The 27,850-nt window shown below is 48.6% G+C and overlaps 1 protein-coding gene and 1 long non-coding RNA gene across 11 annotated transcripts in view; one reads left to right on the top strand and one right to left on the bottom strand.

The window, feature by feature from the left end:
* Positions 1-27,850, bottom strand: part of LOC5667753 (homeotic protein female sterile) — a 66,898-nt gene that overhangs the window by 32,965 nt on the left and 6,083 nt on the right. For 8 of the 10 annotated variants that reach the window (XM_061642889.1, XM_061642895.1, XM_061642896.1 and 5 more), the window contains 2 exons: positions 23,230-23,732; positions 12,474-16,504 (listed from right to left, as the gene is read on the bottom strand). In XM_061642889.1, the coding sequence (XP_061498873.1) occupies positions 12,474-16,504; positions 23,230-23,527 (4,329 nt within the window). In that variant the 5' untranslated portion in view covers positions 23,528-23,732. The remainder of the gene's footprint in view (positions 1-12,473; positions 16,505-23,229; positions 23,733-27,850) is intronic. The other 2 variants (XM_061642892.1, XM_061642893.1) reach the window with 2 other exon arrangements.
* Positions 10,938-11,574, top strand: LOC133391188 (uncharacterized). The gene is made up of 2 exons (XR_009764670.1): positions 10,938-11,030; positions 11,151-11,574. It is a non-coding gene; the product is annotated as an uncharacterized LOC133391188 (long non-coding RNA).

Below are 27,850 nucleotides of genomic sequence, written 5' to 3'. Positions count from 1 at the left end.
TTCAGTGGCATAGCGGGAGGACATGGGGGGCGGGAAGCTTTTTCGCCCTCTCGAACTGTTCGCGTTTTCGTGTCGTTGCTTCCGGTCATTGGGAATGATTCGCACATTTTAATGGAACGCTTCTTTATTTTTTGATGACGAGGGGAGGATTCTTGGGGATTCGATGGCACTGTAGCTGTCACACGGACGGGGAATGCGCATTTTTGTGAAGCGAAAAATAAAAGGAAAATTAAAATGACTTTTAATTAAAATGAAATTAAATTGCTAAACCAAGGCACAGCGGGCTTGGATACGAGGTTGAGAGGGATAGCGCGAGCAAGATAAAGAGCAAAAAGTGAAAAAAATGATGACACTGTGCCGTTAAAATAAAGATAGCACTCAGCAAAACATCTTAATTGACAAAACTAATGAACTGAAGCACAGGAAAAAAGAAGTGGTAAATTGTCAAAATTCATTTCGATTGGAACAACTACCCTGAAGCTGCTACATCTTATCTACCATCTTCTCGCTAATGATGGAGAGTAGAGATCAGTTCGATTTTACCGGTAAACCGGAAACCAACATTGCAAAGCCTTGAGAGGCCACCCCACAGTACCAATATACAAATTGTTTACTTCTTTCCGAATGCAATACTTCACAAAGAATGGTCATTTTTGAAATGAATCATCAAACCATTGAAGGTTATTTGTGTAATACGGACGGTAGCGGCTTCATAACATCTCCTTCGGTTTGCATTAGCTTAAAGAAGAAACGGTTCCCCATATACTCGCGGGCAATTGCGAGAATAATTATCAATCTAATTATGCCATCAAGAGAGAGATAGAGAGAGAGAGAGAGATACAATCGGTAAAGAAGCGAGTGAGTATTGCTTTAATTAAGACGACATTCAAGGTTTTGTTGGCTTTACGGATACAGCGTAAAATCTGTTTAAAAAGACACACACACCATGTTTGAGTAAGAAGAAACACCGTATTCGAACCGGAACACTTACACAAAAAACACGTACACAAAAAAGGAACTGTACCAGAATTTAACACGAACGTAACGACGAACGTAACCAAACGTAATAAGCGGTACAAATGTACAAATGATTACAATAACCGTGTTCAATGGAAGTGTAACTGGGTAGTGCGTCGGGCAACGACGCGAAAACTTTACAGTCCTCCATTGTACGAGTGCGATGAAACGAGTTTATTATCATTTTTATGGCCCTAGAACGGGAACGTCATAAAACTGGGGGGATTCAATGCATATATTCCACCACCCTCGAAACGTATATTCACACCAACTTGATCAATTTGAAGTTTGGAAACGCGACAAGCGACGAACAAACATTGGACAGAATCGATCGAGACACAAACGCTCCTCGGCCATATTTGTCTAACAAGCGTGAACAGCAACAACACATCATCAACACATTTTGGAGTTGCGAATATGTGTATACATATACACCCGACTTGGGCGTAAGTGAAAGCGCGGTGTTGTTGTGAAGGTTTCCCCGCCTTATGCATTGGATGGCGCAATGGAGCAATTAATATTCATTGGCGTAAAACTTCCATTCCAACTAATGGTACGACGCGTGCGAGAGCGGCAGCATTTCCTGTGACACCTTCAAGTTTAGGCGGAACACGAACAAAACTACGCCTCACCCGTTCGTTTGTGCCTGCAGTATGTGATCGATCGATTCGTGCTCCGATGCATTCCATCGCGTAACCCTGTTAACCTTTTTTTTTCAAGTTTTTGCCACTACACCAAGTAAAGCGACACTAACTGTGGTCACTTCGGCAGTGCTACATTTCTGCTACATTCCAACGAATGGAAACCGAAGTGTGTCCAATGTGTTGGGGTGCGTCTATTTCTTTTGCCCTACAACAAATAGTCTCACGTGACACTATTTCTGTCTGCAAATGGCTTCCCTCCTGCGTTCGGGTGTATTCTATTCTGGTTTGCTGTGGTTGCCGCCTTGACCGCCCTGTGCTGGACCACAACTAGGAGGACACATACAAATTGGATGTTGCAAAGACGCAAATTGTAGCTGGCACGCGATCGGATCCACTTTGGAGCACGAGGATTTTGGACGATTCCACCCCTTGAAGCTTTGCTAGACTCCTTCAGAGCTAGCTATTAGGTCGCGCAAACACGCACGAGTGGAAGATGAAATCGTCCGAATGAGATTGCAGTGCAATAAAGCCCCCATACGGACGTAAGCAATGAGTTAAATATGGCGAGGATAAGGAAACGTGGGCGAATCCCTAGCAGCCCTTGCCAATTGAGCGATGTACTTTTGCATTGCCTTTTTCTTGTTTCCCTTTTGCACGCGTCGTAGTGGACCGACCGGTCACACAAACGGACGTGACTAATGGATGCCGCGCGCGCGCGTCCGCGTCTTGTATGTTCGGCTGTCAAGAAACCAGCCCCTGTGGGACATCTCCCGTTTGGTACCAAATGGTGCGAAAGTGTCCGATAGCGCATAATAAATAGCCTAGACGCGAATAGGGATGAGAGTATTGCCGTATTGTCTCAATGTAGAGGGAGAATCGGCAGGAAGATGGCGCATATCCTCGGCTGTTGGCAAGGAGTGAGTGGTGCACGATAATGTAAACTAATGGATTCCGTGATTGTCGGTTGATTGTTTTCTATACGGTTGGTTTTTCTGCACAACTTCTGATTACAACTTATGGTTCAGAGTTATCGGTTATCGCTCAAACCGTGCATTTGTTTATGAAATCCGGTTCGAAAGACCATTTTTGATACTTCAAATTTCAAATAATGCGCCCTCTACTCGTACCCACACAATGGAATGTGTGGCTCGTTAAGCAGAGGTCGTTGACATGGTAGCGGTACTCAATCCAATTCCGGCTAAACGTCAAACCGGATGACGAATCTGTATCTTTCCCTCTAATCACCTCAAATGGAAGTGGCAAAATACCGACCTCGAATTTGTTTTGCGTGTTTTCCACGTGCGTTTGTGGGGCCTGATCGTGGCGGCGACACATTTAACAAGATCTGCACGAATACGATAAGCCGCCCCTGGGGAGGGGGGGGAGTGTAGAAAAGCCCTCGCGATCACGTAGATGTCATTGTCCTCTCTCGCGCTCAGCCGATCGCGGATCAGCGTGCGTTGTGAGTACCTGATCATTAGCGTGTCGCGTTGTGGACCCAGGCAGGTTACATGGGTGGATTATGATGGGGACGGTAGGCAAACCGGGAAAAGCAATGTCAACGAACATACCCTTCTTCTCCGTCGTTCTGACTAAGCGGTACAAAGGTTGCCAAAGGCAGTGCCGCCCGTTATTACAATGGCGGTGCACATTTTGTAGCTGTGTGCGTGCGGTTGTTTGCTCACGCAATAATTGCGTATGGAGCAGTACGAACTGTCAACCGGTTGGCGCTGGTTGGCTTAAATAATGACAAAAAAACGGGATTTAGATCGGCAAGCATTATTCAGCAAAGCAAGCGCACTGTCAAAACCATAGTTCGAATATTTTTACTGTTAAGCGAAAATTTAATAATATATAGTTAAAAAAATATAGAATTCCTATTCATTTTTAGCTCCATACCTTATGTATGGTTTGATTAAATATGCTTAACAATCAAAGGAAAGGAAATTTCACAAGAGAAACAAATTAAATCCGTTTTAATACATATTTGACATTTTTCAATAATTCATCTCTAAGCACATCATTAAAACCAGCATCTCTTTGTGTCTCGTAAAAACTCACTTTTGCCCCGCAATTTCCAACAAAGAGTCTCTTCTTCCACCTTCCTGCAGTTTATGCTCACCCCTCTCCACGGTGCCAACACGCCGCGCCACCGATATGAAATAAGTTCAAGGCAGTTCGCGACCCTCCCCCCGTCATCCACTCCGGCTCTCTTCTTCTATTACCCATCGGCTGGGTGTTGGTGAGCCTAGCGACTGTGTTAAACCCTTTTCGAACCGGTTGCACTGAACAAAGAGCCATGCGTACCCACACACACATACCGCCCGCTGTCGATGATGATGTGTGAGCCAGTGCGCTTCCTTTGCTGTGCCGTATATCTCTCTCCGCAGTGATCGGTGTTTTTTTCGCTTCATGAGAGCGTTTCCGCCTTTTTCACATCGCCCAGAAGCTGCACAAAAGGGCAAAATATCTTCCCCGCGTATTATATGCAACGCACGTCGCTTCTTTACTTCTTTATTGGATAGAAATTTGCACCTCCAGCGCCTAGGGTGTAGAGGCAAAATCAGACAGGTTGCTGCAGTTACAGCTTGGACTGACCCACAGCCCCAGGGCGAATATGAGCTCATCCATCCCCCCGTCGGAGGGCACAGATCGGATATCGTTGTTTTGCTAGGGTTTCTTTCAGTGGAGTTCTCCACCCCCACACCAATTGAAGTTGCACAAAGACAGACCGCGGTGAAGCGAATGACTTCGCGACTGAGAGTTCGACAACTTCGACCAGTACATCATTATTACCTGGTTTGTTAAACAACATCGCTTTTGCAGCCCCCACGCCGGGAGGAAAACATCGCTCGCCCTGCCGCTCTTTTCCAGAGGCATGCGAGCGCGCGTGGAACGCCACAATCGATGCGTAACTAATTCCAAAATTTCATAATAATATTTCACCCACCCAGGCTAGTGCGCCCCGCCCTGTGTATGTACATTCGGCTGGTTGGAAGATTATAGTGCGTAACGGCGACCGCCACCCACCAGGCAGCGGGTGTACTCCGAGCACAGAAGGTGTGGTGAGCGGTGGCGCACACGAATCGTCAACCGGAAGGACTGAAATCACTGCGGACACACACAATTGCGGCAATAGCTTCCTTTCGGCTGTACTGCTGCTACACTAGGGCCACCATACGCGGTTGCATACTCGCTCATAACTCCGCTGTACACACATCGAACAAGGGCCCCGTCAGGCGTGACACAGCTGAACTGGTGAAGGTGGCATTGAATTTCCCTGGCCTGGGCCGGTGGTCTACAGGCCCTTTTTTATGTGACAATGTCACGTAATCGCAGGGAATAATCCACTGTACGTACTGTAGGCCTTTGAAGAAAAGCTTCACAGCACAGGGGAAGTTATGTTCCATTTTAGGAGGCAGACGGTACACCACACAAACAAACCAGTGCACTTTCCTCGGAATCGATACTGGTTTGCGCAATATATGGACAGCGTAATACATTGTTACGAATTGTGGTGTGGCGGGAAAGGAAATACGTGTTGAAAGGACAAAAAAAAAACACCAAAGAACAAGACTTGAGAAGCACTTTGTCGCGATAAGACATCGAGAAAGCAACTTTGTTGCAGTGGAATCTATAATTATGGCAAATGCGAAAACAAACAGCACGCTTGCACATTCGATTTCGTTGCACGGGAATGTCCAAGAATAGTGTGTATAATTGTAAAAAAAAACAATGCCAAGAAGTCGGTTTGAAAGTAGTCCTGTGCTGAGGATCTGGAAGAGCTTGATGTCCTCGAAATTTCCAGTCTCAAAATTTCAATTAAATTGAAGCGAAGCTGCTCCAGACGAACAGGGTGTGGAGACAGCCCAAAAAAGTGCCTCGCGAGACAAGCGATCGTACCTCGCGCTGTCCTTGAAGCTCGCGAATAGTGACAGCTCCATCGAACTTATAAAACAAACCAGCCCGCAAACACAGCCCCCCCCCCTTGACTCAGAATCCACAGAATCCACAGTAGTTCCCCAGCTGCTCGCGACTGTTGCAAACAAGAGCGCCGACGACCAGCCTCCGGACTCTCTGGGTAGAGATTGGCCTTTGCACTGCACTAGAATCTTTCGCTAACCGGATTCGAATGTTGCCCCCGGTACCCGTAACAAGAACAGGTTTGCAGCAACCGCCGGTTGGTCTCTTTGTCTGCCGCACGCTCGGCAACAACTTAATTTTCGCCCCACCACAAACAACAGAGCACGGCCACACACCGGGGACTTTTTTGTTTGTAAGAGTGTTGTGCTAAAGTACACCAAAGTGAAGGGCTAATACCAAGGCTGATATTCCTACTGCGAAGATCAAATACTGAGAGTCGAATGTAAGCAACTGATAAAGGGACAAGGAAGCTTCATCTTCCCAGTCCGGTAGGTAACAAGGCGACCCCCCCCAACAAGGGGAGATTCAATATTTAAATTCTAATTACAAAAATACTATCATCTGCTGAAGGTGAGTAGATCATCCCAAAAGCATCAGAAGGTTGGCCATCGCTCACAGTGAGCGCGTCTTTAGTAAAAGCACGCTCAGATGTCTTTGTTACCGCTCCCGCTTAGCATCGTTTAATTTCCCGCACTTTCCCAACATACACACACACAAGCAGCGTCATTTCTCCCGATGTCAAAATTTTATATTTGCACACACACAGCGCAGAGCGCCATAAAATCAGCGGATGCAAAGTTGCCAATTTGCCAAACCATTCACCACTTGACCCCAAAACAGCAAACGAAGAAAAAGGAAACGGGATATTAGAGATGCTGCCGGTGCCGCTGGTTCATCGTTGCCGGGCGCAAAAGCAACGTCCTACTCGGGAAGGAGATAGCCACCCCTTCGCTGACTTCCGGTTCGGAGTATGGAACAGTAGTTCTCGCCCTCTCGCTCATTGTTGGAGTTCCTTCCTATGGTAATGGAAGCCCCATCAACACACCGACACACCCAAACTGATATGATCTGACGTAGGTTTGGGCTCCCCCGATCATCTCCGGCCCCATCTTCCAGAAGAAGAAGGCATTACATCGGCGAGCAAGATGAAGAAAGATAATCGCAAGTCAGATTTGAGTGCTCATTTTCGGTTATCGATCTCGGGAAAAAAAATCAACGCCGTAACTTCCTTCCACTACCCTCTGGTTTGCACACAAGTGTATTGGTACTGACTGAGGAAAAAGGCACCCGTGCACCAGACACGGAGAGTTTATTTTCACAGCATTCAATCACGGACCGGAGAAGTGCGCATCTTCAGCCCTAAGGTAAACGGCCGCCGCCGCCGCAAGAGATTGGGGAAGATTCGGCCGGTTTGCGTGTGGAGTGGAATTAAAACACGAGAAGATGGGCCCACTTTTCCCGAGCCAGCACAACGCGCGCAAGAAGGCTCTGGAGAGAGGGATAGAGAGAGAGAGAGAGAGCAGTGGCGATTACAATCCGCCAAGATCGGGAAGCGATCGATTGTTTTCGGTGCTGTGGTGGAAAGTTTGTTAAGGAAAGGAGCTATAACAACTGCCACGGTGAACAAGTAGATTAAGCAAGCATTTTCACTGCTCAAGAGCATAGTGAGTTGAGCAGCGAGGCAAGAAGCGTGCGTGCATGTGTACTCGACGAGATGACCCACATTGGATGGAAAGAATGTGTGTCATAGTACCTATATTTCAACGGACGTTCTGGCTTGCTGGGAAGGATGGGTTGTTTCGGAAGGTACAACAGGTTTCTGTACACACGACATTTAACATATTTTTCATGCTACATTCATTACCCACCGAACCCGAACCAGAGTGCCTTTCCTTTGCCGAATGTACACAACAACAACAGCAACAAAAATCCACTGGGCACTTTCTAATTCATATCCAAAGTAAAAGGGCCAAAGGTGTACCCTAACTGTGCTAATCAGCCTGTCTGTCTGGCTTGATTATACAGTAACAGGTGCTAACCTAATCATCTCACCACTCCGCACTACTCGCTCTGTCATTTGGGAGTACATTTTGGGGTTTGGCACTTTATCACCCTATCCACGCCCTACAAATAATGGGCGGTGAGTGCACTGCGCCATTTGCTTCGTCAATTGGACCTGATGATGGTAAGTGTGATTGCATAGCAGATTGGGAATGGGAATAGGGTAGGTAACAACTCTACCCGTTGGACAACATTCTGGGTTACAGATAGGTTGTATGTCCTACCGTTTGTATGTTTATTCATGTCGAAGTGGTGGCGTTTTCCCCAACTCATTTCACTTCACAGGTGAGCGCATGTTTGGCCAATACGTTCGTTTGCATGTACAATATTTATGACTAGCATATCTTTTATTGCCAAACAAGACTGGCGAGACTATTTGCCGTGGACACATTTATCTCCTGCCGGCACACTTTACCCACGCACATGAGCTACACGATCATTTGGCGAAGCCTGATAGTAAACACACACGTTGTTGAGTAATTAAACGCATGGCACCTTATGCTCCATCACATTATATCGTTGTACAGAACGATAGCAGTGTGCAAAAAAATGACAGGAAACTCGTATTTGAAGTGCTACGTTTTAGTTATCCATTAATTGAATTTGTGGAAAAAAAATCGGAAAACTCAATTAAAAATACAATTATGATCTACGTCAAACCAAACACGGTGAGTCACGTAAAGAACGTGGCGCTATTTTATCTCCGGAGCGAATTGTGTTTTTAGCAGTGCTAGGAGTAGAAAATCTGTTCCGTACACGATCCGGAGAATCGGCTTTAATTACACACTTGGTGATTTTCTTCTCTGTTTGCCCACACTGAAGCGGAAACGGGGCAATCTATTGCACAGAACGGAGGAAAGCGTCTCGATAAGTCATCGAACTGCCGCAGAACACAACAGAGCATTCGATGCGTCATGATGGTGTGCGAAGGGGTTTTGTTTGCTCATTACTCACACGCCAATTAAGGGGGGGTTAAGTCACAAGCTTCTGTACAACCATCTTAGTAACGCTTGTGTATCCAGGCGAAGAATAAGCCATAGAAGCAGCAACAGGCAGATCTGTCACGTGATGTCTTGTTTTACTAAAATATATTTTATCTTCTTCCCACCACTTCCTGCATGTGGCTCGAACGTACGATAAAATGCATATCGACAGCAAAAAATAGCCCTACAGTGAACTGCAGCACAAAGTCAGTTGACAGACACAAAGCGACCCGGCTCTCCGTTGGTGATGATAAACAAAAAATTGCGTTCATCCGGGAAAATCCAAGGTTGTGCCATGCTTATCGTTAAAACTGTGAGTAATCCACACATGATGACAGGTAAAAAGACAATTCCATCTTTCGCTTTCATGCTGAACAAAAAATTAGCCACAAAGTTATCGAACGAAAGTGAAACTGTTAGGCACAAAACGCCTCGTCGTGAAGCCGTTTCACTGCCGTTTTTGAAATATTTAAATTCTAACGCACGCAACGGTGCGATGTTCAAACGACCCGCATACCCCGTTGCAGATTGACGATCAACTTCGCAACGCACAAAAACAAAGACGCACCTCTTCACATGCGGCTTGAATGAATACATTATTCATTTCGATAGTTTTCATGCCGCCGTCTGGTGACTGGAATAACTTATTGGTTAAGCGACGTCGAGGGGCCGATACGCATGAATGATACGCCGAAACGCATCGAGAGCCGCAGCTAGAACTCAACCATAACCAGGCATGAGAGAGACAGAAAAAAAACATTTCACGGAATGTGTGCAGAAAATCTGAAATGCAAATTGGGCACGTCAATGGACCAGCGATTCAAAACAGCGCTTGATCATGGAATGTGAAGATCCCCTCTCTCTCTCTTAACGGCCTCTTTACTGTTTCGTTCTGACTTTTCGAAAGACATGAAAAAGGTAAAGATCATATTTCACAACTCGCCCAGCGGTGTTGCGGTTGCCATTGGCGATGGTGTCTCCGGAAAGGTCTTCTCCTTCCAGCTACTTATGCTAGTCGCCTTCCCTCTCCCCTCAAAGTCGTGCACGACAGTAGTGGGCAACCTCAACACAATTCTTGCGGATGATGATGAATCGTGACGGAACGATGCACAGGAGGTGCCCGCAGCATCTATCGCTCCACGCTCTCGGGTTGCTTGAGTGTGTTTAAGGCCCATCGAAAGGGGAAGTGGTTTGCAGGTGACGTTCAACGTTTGCCTCACGAGAAAAGTGCACACCCAGTGGGGCAACAACGCCCGGAATGGTTTGACATTTGCATTTGCTACACAGTGTGTGTAGAAGGGAGCGTGTACTGGGAAACCTTTGACACTGTCCCGTGCAGCAGGACCCTTAATCAAACGATCGATCTTGATCGTGACGCGGTTTATCGAACGTTAGGCACTGCAAATCACACCACAATGCAAAATCATCTTGACAATTGTTTACACTTCTGCGCTGCCAGTAAACAATCGCGTCGTGACGGTTGTAACTTGCATAATCCAAGTAACCCAAGAACACAGCAACACAGGTTTGGGTTTTTTTTTTCTGCATGTTCTCAGTAGACATTCTTCAGGCCGCAAAAAAGCCACCCATTCCCGCGTTTAATCCCAGAGACGCTGCCGCAACTCCGCCCGTCAAGAAGGACATGGATGTCATCTGCACCATCTGCTGGGATTCGCTGGACAGTGGGCGCATCTACGCCACCACGTGCGGGCACATCTTCCACGAGCGGTGCATCGTGAACTGGACGATGCGAAGCCACTGCTGCCCGGAGTGTCGTCACGAGCCGACCTTTCCGATGCGTGTGATACACTTCACCTGGCAGGAGCAACTCGAGGCGCACGAAATGCAGCCATCGCCGGACGGGCAGCAGGATGAAGCGAACTCAAGCGACCAGGAACACCAGCCGCCGGTACGGAAATCCGTTTCCACGGAGGATATGTTCTCGTGCGCCGGTGGAGCAGAGGAGCCGGAACGCAACACGGTCGAGATGGCGGAGCTGACGCCACCACCGCCGGAGAGTTCTCGTGCTTCGCAGCAGTCGATCGACGGCGCGGAGCTGGAAGGTAAACGTAGCGAAGGCTGCGGCGTGTGTGGCCGCTTCCACTATCTGCTGGAGAAAGCGATCCAGCTCAGAAACACCATCAAGGAGTACGAAAAAGCGCACCGGGCGGGTTCTTCGCCCCCAAGCCCGTCGGCATCGGAACAACTGAAGCAGGCCCTCTGCTCGGGCCCAGTAGCCAAACGGGCACGGCAATCGAGGCCTCCGCTGTGAAGTGTGACTTGTCATCGCCATCCAAATTATACCGTCGATTGATCTGTTGAGAGTGGATATTAGTGACTGACCGTGACTGAAGTCCACATATGGCCATCGATACAGTAGGCTCGAAAAAAAAAACGCGCGGTAAGTGTACTGTGGTGGGAGTGTTGTTCAGTAGCTATACGGACAACCTTCACGTCAGTCTGTCAGGCTTCATTTAAATCGTTTGATTTCGTGCCGATCTTTTCTGCGGTAATTTCTCAGCAGACAGAAAGCCCAACACACATCCGGGAAGTGCGGTAGCGGAAAAGTATCACAGGCTGCGCTGATGACTTCTTGATGCATAACGCGCGATGAAAAAAACCCATCATCTTCGGCAGGCATCTCGGTTGGGTCAAAGCTTTGAAAAACCTCCTTCCGATCCGAGTGGATCAAATTTGTTTGGAACTATTTTTTTTTTGTACTGTGCAAACTCATTTCGGCACTGACGATCTATTGCATCCAATGACCTCTAACATATTTGGATACGATTTCCAATAACCTTATGGGGTTCGCATTTCGTTCACAGGGTAGACGGAATTCCATTAGTCACCAGAATGTTTGGAATATTTTGTTACGATCAGCTATTGCAATCGATTTCAAGAGAAGCATACATTTTTACAACTCTTATGTGTTAGGTTCTTAATCATTTTTTAACTTTTTTCACATTAATAAGGAGACATCTTAACTGTGCCATCTTTTGGGAAAGAAAAACGTCCCATAACATCATGCCAGGTGAGTAAACAGGTAACAATACTACACCAGATTATTACCAGTTTCACAGTTGTTTATTTCCATCATCTCTGATAATTCTGAGCTGTCCCTGTGCTGTTGATAATTCTATTCTGGCCAACACAACAATCGTGAATGTCTATTTCTGTCCAGAGCAGCTCAGCAATCAATAAACACCTTGAGAGCAGATGAGTGAGAGAGATCCTGTAGTTTCCAGTCCGAAGCAGATCATTCGACCGATCTACCTGGGAGGTCGCAAGTCAACCCAAGACCGTTAAAAAACACACGCACACACACATCACACTGCATGTGTTTCTATCATGACCATCGCGAAATCTCAGCGTTCGAACCATAATCTAATGCCGCCATTCTACGAGTTCACCGCCTGTCTGAGAGGGGGGGATATGATTTCCGGTGAACACGTTCGCGCTATGAATCACCGCGTTAGTCAAACAAGGTGCAGCCCCGCGACATTGAACTGAGTTACGAGCACCACTCGTCAGAACACGCATACACGGCGGTCGCAATCATACATACATCCATAGCATGAATGTTGCCGAATTAAGCACTGCGTAGGGGGGAAAGAAATTAGGGTCGATAAGATACCAGAGCCCGATCCCTTATCGCCCACTGACTCTCCCCATCTATTCAGTGAGTCGGCCCACTGGGCTGTGATTGAGTGAATCCATCCAGCGCCGCCCTTTATCACCACACATGGTCACAGGATATTGCGTGGGCCCCGCCAGTGCCCCCATATCGCACGCACACTCACACACACACAGACGGGTTCAATCGCATCGGAAAGGGCACACTTACCTTGGGCAGCTCTCTCGGGCGTGGCCGGATGATGACACCATCGTTCTCGATATAGTCCGGCACGTCCTTGCGGTCGCTAAAGTTGAACACCATCGTGTTGGTGCCCTCCTGCTGGTGGCTCGGCGGCGGTTTCGTCTTTTTGCGCACCGGCACCAGCCCGGCCAGGGGCGACGACTGTCCAGCAGTGGCCACCGCCGCTACACCGCTCCCCACCACCCCACCGGTACCCCATTTGGCCACAAACGACGTGGTACTGTCGACGGCACTGGTCTGTTTCGCACCACCACCACCACCACCACTCGCACCACTAGGATTCGCGTTGTTAGCATTATTATTATTATTATTCGCACTTGCCACTTGCACACCACCACCACTGGCCACACTACCGTTAATGCTGTTGGTGCCGGATGATGCCGCTGCTGCTGGCACCGCGGGTTCACCACTCTTTTCGCGATTGATTTGATTCTTCTCGATCTCGCGCCGCGTCAGGGAAGGTGGCGATGGTGCCGTGGACGAGCCAACGGAGCCACCGCCGCCCTGCTGCAATAGCGCACCGGTAGAACCACTGCTATGTTGTTTTGCACTGCCACCACCACCGACACCATTTACACTGTTGTTTGCGGCGCCCTCTGGCGGCAGGCGCCCGCTGACCTCGATCGCCTGGACCGCTGCTGCTGCCGTGGAAGCACCGTTAGCCTTGCCGGCGAGACTCTCGCGGGACATCGGGATCGGGGGCGCGGGTGCCTTGGTGCTCGGAGCGGGAGCGGCGGGCTTCCCCATCGCACCGCCGGGCAGGTACGATTTGACAGCGCCATTGAATCGGAACTGCGTCGTAGTGCCGGCGCGGGCAATGTTCTCCATCGCGGTGCGTGAAATCTTCCGCACCGAACGCTCGTCGTCGTCGTCGAGTTCAGCTTCCTCGTCGTCGTCCGCGTCGTTCTCGCTGCCACCACTGGCCGCACCGTCGCGTGCGTCCTCGCTCTCGCTCGATTCGGGATTGACCTGGTAGGATCGGGAGCTGTTGTTGCGCCGTCCACGCTCGTTCTCACCGTCCACGTTGTCGCCCTCTCCTTCTTCGACGTCTTCGTCGTCGTCGTCCTCCTCCTCCTCCTCGTCGCTCGTTACGTACTCGAGGTTACGGCGATCCTGTACCGAGACGGCGGATCCATTCGCAGCGCCAGTCGGCGTAGAGGTCGCCAGATGTAGACTGCCGAGCTTGGTCGTGAGCTGCTGGATCGAAGGCGAATCGCAAATTCCCGTCGTCGGCGATGACGCGGCGCTCGGTACTGCTGCTGCCTCCAGTGCTGTATTGCCGTTGTGCTTGTGTTGGTGGCCACTGCCGCCGTTGCCACCGTCTGACCCTGGAGCCGACTGCTTAGCCGATGGCGTTACGGCTGCCGCTGTCTGTGTCGTGCCGTTGCTGCTGCTGTCGTGGTGTTGGTGGTGATCGCGCACCGTACCTACGCCGTTCTTGAGTGCGTTCGTCGTCTTCGCGTCCGCCGTCGGGTCGGCAGATTGCGTACCGTCGTCGTCGCTTTGCATGTTCTTCGAGACGGCGACACCAACACCAACACCGTTGAGTGCTGTGGCGGCGGCGGCAGCTGCGACTGCGGCCGTATGTTTACTGCGGGCCGGTGGAGACGGTGGTGTTGACTCACTCGTCGCACTGCCTCCTCCTCCACCGATTGGTGCTTTGTTATTGTTTTTGACGGCGACGATTGGAGCTGCTGCTGCCGTCGCCGGTGCATTCTTGAGGTTGTTGACAGCTTCGAGCGATTTGGGAGTTGGCGGAGGCTTAGCGGCGGTGACTTGATGCGGCTGCTGCTGCTGCTTCGGACTAGCGGTGCGCGGCATGATATTTGGCTTTTTGGGACTGAGCGGTGGCTTCGGATGGGTGATGGGTGGTTTCTCGCCCGGCCCGACGGCAGCCGCCGCCGTGGTGGCACCGGCCGTCGCCGACCCGGAGATGATGATCGATCGGTAGCTGGCCACCTTGGTCGCCACGTCGGAACCACCATTGGTGGACCCGTTAACGCCGCGCCCACCGCGCCGGTTCGCGTTCGCCTCGAAGATCTTCATCGTCTGCTTGACCACGTCCGGCGGTGGCCGCTCGTCAGCGTCGATGATCGAGGTCAGCCGCTTCGGTTTCGGGTCGCCCTTCTCGCGCCCGTTGATGATCTTCTCCTCGATCGTCACGCAATCGCTGACCAGCAGCGGCAGCTCGGTCGGTGTGGCAGCAGCGCCGCCACCAGCGGCGCCACCACCCTTGCCACCGTTCATCAGCATCGTGGCGGTCGGTGAGACCGAACTGGAAATACCGTTGGTCGTAGCGTGCCCCTCGCTGCCACCGCCAGCTGGCAGTACTGTCGCCTGTGCTGTCGTCGGTGCCTGTGCGATCTCGTCCAGTATGATCACATTGCTGCCCACCTCGGCAGTGGGCGACACGGCAAGGGCCGCCGGCGTTGGAGCAGCTGCGACTGCTGCTACTGCTGCCGTTGTTGTTACTGCTGCTGCTGGTCCGACGACTGGGCTAACGCCGTCCCGCTCCCAGGCCTTGTGATCGTAGCGCACCAGAGCCTCGACTGAGCGAGCACGCTTGAGCAGGACCGCGTCGGCACCGCCAGCACCGCGATGATGCTTGGTGTAGCGATTGTACTCGTTCTTCTTCTCCACCTGGCGGCTCGCTCGCGTATAACTGTTTTGCACGCCGCGCAGAAACGGTGCCGTCTTGACCGCACCACCACCACCGTCCTCCTCCTTGTGCAGCTGCTGCTGAATCCACGGCTGTTGTTTCGGGGCGAAATGGTGCTGCGGCTGCTTCTGGTACGGTGGCTGCAGAACTACCGTTGGATGAAGCTGCTGCTGCTGCTGATGGTTATGGTTATGATTGTTGCCGTTTCCGTTGGCGTACTGTTCGCGATGCTGCTGTTGGTGGTGTTGGTAGTGATAATTCTGCGATTGATATTTCTTCTGCTGCTGCTGCTGCTGCTGTTGCTGCGGTCCACCACCGTGGCCCGTACCCTCGCTGCCGATCGACTGTTCCCGTTCGCTCAGATCTTCGCTCTCCTCGTCCAGCAGGTTGTTGAGGCTGGTCGCACGGCGCATACTGTTCAGCGACGGGCGCTGCTTCGCGACGGACTGGCGCAGGGCCAGACTCAGGTAGCGGCAGCGCAACCGTGACACGATACCGGGCCCGTACTTTAGCTCCTCACCGGCATCGCCGAGCGCAGTGATACCGCCCGCGCCAACGCCGCCACCGCCGATGCCGCCACCACCACCGCCAGTTGCATCTGCCAGGCCACCGAGCACGGAACTCTTTTCGTAGACGACGACGATCTCCTCCGCGGCCGTGGCTGCGACCATCTTCCTGGCTGCGACGCCGCCCTCCCTCACGTTACCGTGCTGCTGCTGCTGCTGCTGCGCTGAACCGTTCGCACCGGACACTAATGATTTGACGCTGGTGCTGCTGCTGCTGCTGCCACTGCCAATGCCACTGGTCGTATGCGTACCTGGACCGCCACTACTGCACACGGTGGACGAACTTTCACGCTCGACGATCACGCTGTTATTGGTGCCGGAGGAGCCCGTGCGGTTCGTTGCGATGGCAGCACTACTGCCGCTGTGTTCCGAACCGGCATTGGAATGCGAATGAGCTCCGTTAGCCGTCGGGACCGACGTTGGCGATGATCCACTTGCCGACGAGGACGGCTGCACCACCACTGCTACGGCTTCGCTGGCACGCAGCACACCAACACTACTACTGCCGACGCCGCGCGCCTGCTGCTGGTGTTGGTGGTGCTGCTGCTGCAGATGTTCATTCGCCGCGAAATGAACTCCCATGAACGATCCGGGGGCTGTTGTGGGGGATGTTACAGCTGCTGCTGCTGCTGCTGTGTGAGCATTAACGGAAGGTGGAAGGGAATCATTACTGCTGTCTATCGCTGGCACTGCGGTGCCGTGGCTATCGTGCTCAGTTTCGCTGTCGGGCACTGTACCATCGAGCGGGGTGCTTGTGTTTGTGGGTTGATTTTCTACATGTACACACACACACACACATTGAATGGAATGAACATAACGTTGGAAGGGTTGTGCAGGGTAGGGCAATCAAGGAAATAAACAAATTCCATTGCGTGTGCGAACGGTACAGCGAGCGATGAACGAGCATACACAACACCAGATGATCGCAAGTAAAGTGCAACACATAACGTGGAGCGTTAGGGGGCATGATGGTATTAGTGATCACACAATCGCCAGCAGAACCACCACCATCACACAGTTGTAGTTGGATAAAGATATTAATGTAGGGAGGCCCGACCCCCGTTTGGTGGTGCGTTGGTTGGATGAAGTGTTGATAACAGTACAATTTGTTACACGACGTGGCGCGACGTGCAGTGGTGAGGAGGGGGAGAGAGTGCGCGGTGTGTGAGTAATGTACACATTGCCGAATGCCACAGGGTGACAGATAGGGGAAGAGGAAAATAAACAACAATGAATGATTAGTTACAGGGCAAAACCATGATGAACACGGGGTGTTGGAGTTTGCTATAAACTAGCCGAGACACAAACCACAAACAAATGAATTTCTTCGTTAAGTTCCATGTTTACACTCGATTTGATAACGTAGCTTGTGCTGTACATTTATTAGTGGTTACTAGAAGTCCATTGTAGCATAAACATTATGTCTGAGATGTATTACTTAATACGCTTATTTCATAAAACAATTAATTTCTCTGTTTTATGGCATAAAATACAAAAAAAAAGTTAGACATTAACATTACTAGGTTACTAGGTTACTATTGGAATTTGTTATTCCCATTGAAAAAAAAATCCATTAAATCCAATAGGATGATGAAATCCAATAAAGATGATCAAAATAATAAAACAAAAATATTTTAACGAACAATTTGCCATAATGAAGCCGGCATGAGGGTTAACGTTTTATAGCACACGATCGGCGTTGCTCCATTGCGAACGTTCGTTCAAAACACGCCGAAGCAGAACGACGAGATCGTGTGCACCTGGGCAGACGCGTGAGCAAGACATCTCCAGCACAAGCGCGCATGAGCGAGAGAAATGAAATCAAAACATAAATCAAAGTACCGCTGGTTGAGTTCATTGGCTTTGGCAGCATAGGGCAGCACGACACTGTGCGGTGGCGATGCTGTGTGGGGGGCGCTCTGGGGAGCACAGGTTCATTGAAGCGATCTCCAACGAGCGCCAGAATGAATGAGTTTTTCGCCACCGCTGGGGTAATGAACACAGAACGGAAGGGTAGGCACACGTTTTTTTCCCAGTGAGAAGAATAGAACCAAAATTTCGCAACTCTGAGTGAATAATTTATCGTTGGATGTGTAACGTTATTGGTTTTGTTATGATCGCTACACTTCGTTCGAACGATTTCAATGATAGGGAAACCAGAAGAGTTTTTGTGTAAATGTATAGTGTTTTGCATCGTATTTGTACTTCTTTTATTTTTAGATTGAATGTAAACACATTATGGGACCGTTCTCTATGTCCACCCAATAGCCTAGGCTTTGTGTAAGGGACGATGAAAAAACAAACGTCCCAAGAAAAGATAGCAATGGAAAATAGGCGGTGAGCTGCTAGACAACTAGCGTAATACTACATAACATTTAGCTCAGCAGTCCGGCACTATCTGGGACTGATTTTCCTTCCTGATTATCCCATTTACATAGTGTTTGAAGCAAGTAGGAGATGATCACGTTTCAAATGATGCACCGTTCAATTGCACCATGTGTGTTCGCTGCTTGAAAGGCACCGTTTATTAGAAACGCAATTAAAAGAAGCTCCACATTTTATTATCTTATTTTAAATTAAAGCATTTCGATAAACCTATGAACAATGGTTACCATAACCGTACAAAGGTGCGATGGACAGCTCAGCAAAAGCGCTGGAAATATGGGAAAAATGGACAATTTTGCTTACGCAGCGGCAAATAACGCAGCTTTCCAAACCAACCAGCACCAAGACGACAAAAACTGCGCACGCAGACTTTTTTTAATGCAAACGAAAAAAAGAGCAACAGAACCAAACAAATAAACATCCGATTAATCGCGTGAGTTTATGTGCTTTTTTGTTGTTGTTGCTCCAATGTATGCATAAGTGTGTATGTGTGTGTGATGGTAAGCCGTAGCTCCCTTTTACCCGGAATACAATGCTTTCGTCGTTGCCGCAAACACATTGAATGCCAAATTTAGTACAGCATTTTTTGTTTGCACCATTGAAGAGCGATGGCATCGATTGAGATTTGTAGGAAAAAAGTGTGTAGAAATGCTACGGCAGCGACCCAAACACGCATCACAAACATTCTTTCTCTGAATGTGTCTCTCTTGCTTTCCGTTGATCACTGGCACAGTTTTAAAGGTTTTAAAGTAACAAAATAAAGTGAAAATCCCTCGTCATCACATCGTTTTCTTCGGTTCGACTATTGCCTTCCCCCCCCCCCCCCCCCCCCCCCCCCGGCCACTGATTTGCTACAATCGTAACACACATGGCACATCCTATCGCGTCCACACACATTTGCATATGAACGCGTCTCGCGAAACGCTGCATAACAAATAAAACTAATTCCCCCTCGTTTTCCCTGCTTCACCAATCATCTGCGCGCCCATGCAGACTGCTGCTTGCTTTTTTACTGTCACAACATACAACGACAGCGGCGAAAACAAAAAAAAAAGGCCGATTGCCACACACTACACACGCAGAGTGAAGAGCATTTGCATGCCCCAACCAATTTGCATTGGTTTTGTGATGGGTTTTTTTGCTTTTATTGCATGGGGCTGGTGTTAGAGAGCTCTCTAAGCATGCGCGGTCCACATATTGCGACTCTCGAAATCAAACCAAACCGGGACAGGTTGTCTTTAAGGTGGTTTGGTTTTATGCATCGGATGAGATGGAAAGGATGACAAAAAGCAACAATTTAACGCAAGATCAATTGGATTGAATCAATTGAAAGTAACGCAACGCGAATGAAATTTACTTTTCTTTGCGATTTCTATTGTTAAACAGAAACTTCGATGGAAATAGAGACATGTTTTTTTTTATGAAACAATTGACAAAAATGACAAATAGAAGAAATCTGCGTCGAAGTGGAGGCAAAAAAGCAACAATCGACTGGTAAGAATTCAGTAAAAAAAAAGAAAAATTACACTCCTAACTACCAACGACAGTTACCCCCAACTAATGGGTTAAGTGTGGCTTAATTTAATTTACTTTAAAACAAATAACACACCTCTTCGTGTACTAAATTGGCCATGCCAGAGCAGCACACCGCTCTTCCCAGAATTTTAATGAAGCTCCCCGTGATACTGATACTCGGAAGGCTCCCACTGCTAATGAATTTTTCATCACACTCAGCAGAAGAACTTTGGATTTTTCCCTACCAGTGCCTCCCTGTGCCTCCCTCCCCACGTGCGCTTGACACTTGATGACGCGAGTTTGCCCCTGGTCACCAGTCCACCCAACACATCTAATTAATGAGCGTGCGCCCCCACCGTCACACCACACACCACATGAAAGATATCCTGCTATACTAATGTGGCACACCATCGCGCGCACCGCCATAAACCTAATGTGCCAACAGCACTAAAAACAAAGAAAAAAAGATCACTAATGCTGTCGGGCTGCGCGCGCTGCACAACAAAAGCTAAAACCAAAAACCATCGAAAAGCAGCGACTCTCGAACGCAAACCAAACACACAAAAAAGCACACACGCACATATACACAACATTGTTCCAAAAAATGCATAATCAATTACCAACAGTGAAGTGAGTTGACGACGGAGAGCACCGGGTGGTGGCGGAAAATCCGAGCTCCAAATTTAATTGCAAGCTCGAAGTCAAAGCAAGCGCAAATTCCATTTCGTACTTTCTATCCGAAGGCAATCGGAGGGAACGGGGGGTCCATTCGACCGCCGTCCACCTGAGTTTCGCTGCCTCTCTTTGTTTATTTATCCAAGTACAGCAGCAAAAAGAAAACAAACGGAAAAATGTAGAATTGAACCGGCCGGAGTGCGCGCCCCCCAGAGCCAATGCTGTTCGGTTGGACATCGCGCCACTCATATGTGTTTTGGTACGTGCGAAGGTCGAAGCCACCGTCGTGACGGCGACGAAGACATTTCGACGACATTTTGCAACGGGGCGGGAATTGCACACCGGTTCGCCTAGGTCACCAGTAGTAAATTGAAACAAATCGACGACACGTTTAGTGCGCGCGCTCAATGAAATGAAACGCTTGTTTTAGACCCCACACGGACGGGGGTATGTGAAGGACGCCAGTTGTTAGCAGAGACAGAACACTTCCTAATTAGTTTTGTTTAAAAGGTTAATCTCTGAGTTGTTGCGATAGTTGATTTAAGGATTGTGAGGGGATCGATAGTTGGAACAGGTACAAGGGCAGGATTCTGGATTGTTATAAACAAGTAACATTGAAACATTGCAGCGCTCCAGTGGTCTATTCGATCGATGCGTCGGCTCCTACAAGGTTGAATAGGACCGAGGTAAGTTTCAAAAGCCTGTAATAGGCTGCGCTTTTAAACCGCGTAGGACTTTACGCAAAAAAAGGAATTAAATAGGTACAGTAAATCCATTCAACAACGTGTAGTAGCCGCACTTGATCTAAAAACTCACGATGCTGGCAGAAATGTACCACCCACCCCGACCCTTGGATCAACACACCGCTATCACGCGCAAGTTTGCAAACCTAGGGTCAGAACCGCTACCGGGAGGATCTGATAATAATGTGCGCTTAGCCGAGGAGGCAATGAAGCGAACCTACATCCAAGTGAGCCCTCTCGCCCCGCTCGATAAGATAATCGCCGCTAAGCCGTCACCCGGGAGAAGAGCAAAAACAAACATGATGTGACGGATTCTTATCACTACACCGTATACGGCCCGCTGTGTGTCGTTGTGTTACACTTGCGCGACACTCGCCCTTCCCGACCCCCTTACCTCACTCTTGTCTCTTGCCTCCGAAAGCAAAGCGAGCCCTTGCAAAGGATCAATAGTTTGGCGGCGCAGTCACTTCGCAAAAAGGGCTTAACAGGCGACAGAGAAGTAAAAGGGTTGGTAGAAAGTTGGAGTGGAGCAAAAATAAAACAGGGATTACTGAAGGCAATACATTATCGACACATGCATGAGTCAGTGCAGCAGGTTTGCTGGTGAATGGTTTCTACCGGCGATGGGTAGCGTTGGCAAAAATCCGGAGACGACTCCGATCCGACTCCGAAATTGTCGAAAACAATTCCGGGAGGTACATCCGCCCAGCAATATCTGGAGACGTTTCGAATCGCCTGGAGCTGTTCGGAATTGCCCGGAGTCGTCTGGAGTCATCCGGAATCGTCTGGAGTCATCCGGAATCGTCTGTAGTCGTCCAGAGTCGTGCGGAGTTGAGGTCGTTTGGAGTTGGCGGGAATCGACCGGAGTCGGAGTCGAAGTCGTCCAGAGTCGGAATCGTCCGGAGTCGTCCGAATTCGGAATCGTTTGGAGTTGTCCGGAATCATCAGGAGTCGTCCGGAGTCGTCCGAATTCGGAATCGTTTGGAGTTGTCCGTAATCATCAGGAGTCGTCCAGAGTCGTGCGGAGTCTAAATTGTTTGGAGTTGTCCGGAGTCCGACCGGAGTCGGAAACGTCTGGAGTCGTCCGGAGTCATCCGGAGTCAACCAGAATCATCTGGAGTCGTCCGGAGTCTTCCGGAGTCGGAATCGTTTGAAATTGTCCAGAGACGTTCAAAGTCTTCTAGAGTCGGCCGGAATCGTCCAGAATCGTCCGGAGTCGTTCAGAGTCGTCCGGAATCGTCCAGCATTGTTCGGAGTCGTCCGGAGCGTGTTTAAAAAATGCACAAGCAAAATGAATAAAGAAAAAAACACCGTGAAATGAAATGCCCCCGGACGACTCCTCACGACTCCGGAGCCGTAACTTTACCAGAGTCGAAATCTTACTTCAAATAACCGAATTCGGAACGGAGTCGTGGCTGCACTCCAGGCAGCACACCACTAGTCTCCACAGAGATAATAATGGGGGCCAGCGACAGGCACGAAATATTGTCATGTAATTGCAAGCAGCATCGAAAAAACCTCCCCCCCCCCTCCAAATCCGACACACATTATGCACGAGAAGGGAAGTAGCGCAAAAGCCAACCATGTATGATTTAATGTTTGTCTACGAATCGATGAGCTCATTGCGAGAGATTTTTTTGCTGGTCGGTCGTCGTTTGTAGTGGACCGATAACGTTAATCTCAATCAGAGGTGAAGTACTCAGAGTGTTTTGAAACAAGTGAATATGAATTGCAGTCTCATGGAACTGGAAGCATGTATCATTTTAAAACGAAAAATTATGCAATCGATCACATCAATTAACAAACAAAATGATTTCATTTCAATCATTTTAATGTAGCCCTTTGAAGAACAACACAAAATATGTTTATTGCACTAAGTATGCAAATCGTTAATTCTTTCCAAATTCTGAGCTTAACTTTTGAATGGAGAATTTAAATGTTAAATGAATTTAAATTTAAACGTTAATTTAAAGTCAGTAGACAATATTACACCATTTCGATGTGTTATCATATCGAGAGAAAACATGGATTTATAACGAAGAAATTTCAGAATGAATATGATCCACCAAAAACAAAAAAATTGTTCTATTTACATGTAATACCACACACATGGATACATACATACGACCATTAACCCAAATAAATTAAGATTGAACAATTTGCCAGCGTTTTTTTTTTACCTTTCGTTCCGGCATAGAACGGACTGCCCACGGGGAACCCGCCGGTCGGTGTGCGCGGGTGGGCCAGCACCGGCGACGAGGCGGAAGCCGAGATGGCCGCCGCCACGGTCGACGCCGAATCGTGCACCTGTGTCGCGACGGCACCGATCGTTTTGGCCAGGTTCTTGCGCCGCTGGATCAGCTCCTTCTTCCACTGGGGGATGACGTTCGGGTCGAGGGCGCCGCCGCTGCCACCGCCCACCACCGAGGGCGACCCGGCGGCCACACCACCGTTGCTGGTGGACGTATCGGCCATCATGCTGCTGGTGTTGCCAGTGCAGCAGCGCAGGGCAGGATGTGCGGCACGCGGCTACCACGCGGCTTCTTGTTTTTCTCCTCTCCACCTCCTCCTGCGTCCTGTAGCAGGACGAGGATCGATCCTTTCGCCTTCTCCGTTCTCTGGGCGGGCGTAGCGACGACTGGATTGCGACCGCGAAATCCGTGTTCCTTGCAAATGACGAGCGCTGTTTGTAATGGGTAAATATTAGAGGAAGAAAACGTCAATTAGATTAGGTGTGGTGGTTTATTGAAATTTGCGATTAATTTATGGTTCATTTCACATTTAAAGAAAAAAAAGCACACGGACGGGCAGAATCTCAAGCAAATAGGTTAATTGTAGCGCCGGCGTACCCATCCCCCGGTGGCTGTTGTTGATTTTAACGTTTGTGCTTGTGTCCCGGCTATTACACACACACACACAAACATACCACTCCCCAGTTCCCGCTCACCGTTGTTACATTCCCTTCAGCTATTGCTAATGCTGCGCTGTTGACGGGTTGCTTTCACTAAGTCTAGTTTTTTTTTCAATTTCATTGCTGTACTCTTCCGAGCTTTTCCTAAACTTAATTACTTTGGTGCGGCTGACACTGTTTGAAATATATTCTCTTTGCTCTACCCCCCCCCCCCCTCCCCCACCCCCTCCCTTCAATCTGGTCTCTTTCCCAGCTGCACGAGCCACCAACAACTAACACACGCCACGGGGAAGAGAGGCGTGCCCCGACTAGTGCCTCTATTTTCACTCGATGAAACCGTGAGAAAGGTACAATAATAATCGTATCAACAGCATCCACAAGTGGCGGGGTACACCGTGGTACACTCTCTTCACTCTGTACCTCTGCCCCAGTCCCCTGCCGGGCGCATTGCAACCATTCAAATGTAAATATGTCATTATTTTCTACTAAAAATCGGAGCGAAAGCCCCCTTCTATCCGCAGGTTCCTGCTGCAGCCTTGCAGGCGGAGTACGCGAGAGTAGAACACAGATTAGTTGCTGTTGTTGTTGTTGTTTGCTGGTCCAATTTCCCGCAGTGAAATGTGATATGCCATAGCTTAAAGGGGGCGGGAGGGTCAGTCATCGGTGATGGCAATTGCAGCCAGTGGGTGGACGTCGCTCCCTCCTCCTCCGCTTGCCGGATATTTCGGAATATTTTAAACGGTTCCGTTCATTAAGAAAAGCTTCGAGTGATAGCTTCCAGCAGCAGTGGTGCTTTGGAAAACAGGAAACAGTTTCATCATCATCATCATCATCGAGCAGGTTGCTGCTTTACGTTTCCACCATTCCCGCGGGGCGTGGGTGGGTTTGGACGTCGGTCGAAATAGGTGAAACAAAAAAAAAACCAAAACAAATGCAATTTGGGAAGGGAATTTCCCGCTTGGAAAGTACGAATTAGCCTCCACCCATCCCCAAAAAAAAAGGTGATGGCTTTCGCGGGAGAAAGTTAGACCGAGGGTGGCGATGGGTTTTTAGGCAAATCGCACAAAGAAGATTTGTTTTATTTGACGAATTTTGTTCGATCGATTGGGAGGATAGTTTAGAGATGGGTTTTTATATGAACTAATCCAGCGGTAAAGTCCGGCGGGCCGCCATCACATTCAATCCAGCCCACCAAAGGATTAACCTGATTTTGAAAGATGAGAAGAATCTATTGAAATCACTGAACTTCGTTTTGGTATGACATTGCACACCGTCTTTCAACTTGTATTATCGTAATATGGATTGGTGGGCTTACCATTATGGTCAAAATCCCCGTATGATTGTTGTTTTTATGAGTACAACGACTGTATAATAGCTTGTTCATAAGGAATCAGTTATCAATTTGTCTGACATGGCATTATTTGTCCGCAAAGCAATTTGTTTTATTCAGGAGGAATGGCTTTGCTACTTAAAACATTTTGATAATTACTACTCGATTATTGTTCAATCGTAAAGGCTTTTAAATCATCGCCAGAATAGCTCCAATCATTTTTGCGCCATGCGAAGAAGCAATATTGCTCTTGCTTTTTTGTTTTGACTGATCACGCTGCTGCTTTTGTGCACTCTGTTGCCGATTCTTAACTAATAATTTTGTACAATTAGTTTTTGTGATAGGAATTACCATTTTTTAAACCTTGGGTGATATGATCGCAGCAACACAACACTATCACCAATCGTATTGCTTGACTATTCATGTTTTTTTGTTAATTCTTTTAAGTTTTATAATATAATCATTTAAGAGGAAATATTTAAAAAATGCAAACAGTGCATTCTTCTGGCCCGCGGTTCTGGATCAATTGCTAAATTTGGTCCTTTAACTCGAAAGGTTCGCCGCCCGCTGCTCTAATCCATTGTAGTGCCTAAGAGATTGGAAACTGATGGAAAATTTTTCCTCGTCGAGCCAAATAGAAAATCAGTGAAACACACTAAGCAAACGTAATGTGGAAGTAAAGTGGTAGCAGAAAAAAATATCCTTAAACCAACACTAGCACGGTTTAGCAGCTTTTTCGATTGGGTCAACCAGCCCACATGTGTCAGTTGCATCCAATACTCAAAATCAAATTCAAATTTACCTACTGAAGACTAAAAAAAACAGGCTAAACCTGACAATCTGATACAAAAGACGTGTGAGGAAAAAGTCATAATCGGCTAAAAAGCAATATTGACAACCAACCAACGACCATTGTGGACGCTGGTACACTTCAAATAGTGCCTTCGACGACTCGTAACAACCGTCGGTAGATTGAAGTGGCGAAGGAAAAATCGTTTATAGAACAATGTCACTCGATCGAGCACCGAAAATTCGGCAGAAAAAAATGGAACCATTTTGAGTGTTGTCACTGTCCAGCCGGCGCGGGGGGGCTTACTTATCGTACGCTGCCGATCTACAACATCATTTGTACTACGGTTTTTTGTTGTTGCCTACTTTACTCCACCATTTCAAATGCCAAACGCCTGCCCCTTGTGTCCGATAAGTGGCCAACGACGGGGTGCGATGACATAGAAAATGAGCCCACCGATGGTGCTTCGGTTGGAATGTGTCACACACCAAAGCATCCTCCCTTCGTACAACCCGGTTTATTTATTTTTTGCTGCTAGAGTGGATTGGAATTTTTGTTTTCCATTTTCTCAACACAATAGGGCTGTAGTGGCGGGCAACTCTTACAGTGGTGGTGGTGGTGGTGGCGGCGTTCATTGACCGGTTTGTAAGCAAAACAACAAAATGGCACGTCAGCATGAACAGGCGGCTTGAGCGCGCGATTCGCGTAAATTTCAAACCTTTTCCCTTCTCAACATCTCGACGACTTGGCTGAAAAACCGGCTCTCCGATGTTTTTTGGGTTAAATATTTTCAAGGACAGTTTGGTGGCGCTACTCCACACGCTTCTCTTCCTTCTCCTCGCACGCCATCCCCGGCTTGCAAAGAGTACTTTCACCTGCACCGGCTCTCCTCACAACAATTCGAAGTTGGATGGCCACTCGACGGGCATACATACTCCAGCAGCAGGGCGGCAGGCAGTGCCAGCGCACCGGACACGCACCCTTGTGTGCAAAAGGGCACCCCCGGCAACTCGGTCAGTTTATTGGCTTAAAAAAAAGCGAGACAAAAAACCGGCGGCAAAAAAACGAAGAAGATAGAAGTACCCTCACCCCCGGGTAAAGGTGTTTATGCGCGATTTCATGCGTAACAAATATGTTCTGCTACTGCATGGGCGATTGGGTGGATGGAAGCGATACAAAAAAAGAAAGAAAGAAAAAAACGTAGCACCCAGGCCGCCCACCCCAGACCCACACCAAAAAACGGTGTGAAGGGGTGGTTGGTGCTTTCCTCGAGGGTGAGACAGACTTCACTTTTTTTGTTCGAGCCCATATCGAGTGTGAACGAGTGTGTGTGTCCGTTTCAGGGGGGAGGGGGGGGGGGTGCAGGGTGGTTCTCTTAATCTGTTTCATAATACGTAAGGAAAGTAATGAGCAAGCGAAAAACAACAAAAAAGGCCAACAAACAAAACACAAACCCAATGGGAATCAATTTCCACCGTCCACCGGTGGGATGGGGGAGGGGTATATTATCCACCGATTATTCGCTGTTTCATCAGGGCTCGATGATACGTTTCCTTTATTTCCCTTCTCCGGTTTTTTTTTTGGGGGGCCTTGTTTTGTACTTTATTGCCTTCTTCTCGCTGGCGTAGAAAGGGTGCAAGATGTACCACTACCACCAACACACCATCCCTAATTGATAATCTTGCCGGCCATTAGGATGGACAAGTCACTGAACTAAGCGTAATGTAATGGGCTGATTCAATTTGAGTGGTGGGGCGGGAGGGTTAGGTA

Source organism: Anopheles gambiae, chromosome 2 (genome assembly GCF_943734735.2).
Source record: "Anopheles gambiae chromosome 2, idAnoGambNW_F1_1, whole genome shotgun sequence".
Taxonomy (NCBI): domain Eukaryota; kingdom Metazoa; phylum Arthropoda; class Insecta; order Diptera; family Culicidae; genus Anopheles; species Anopheles gambiae.
Note: the sequence above shows the minus strand (reverse complement) of the source record. Positions and strands in the feature narration are given on the sequence as shown.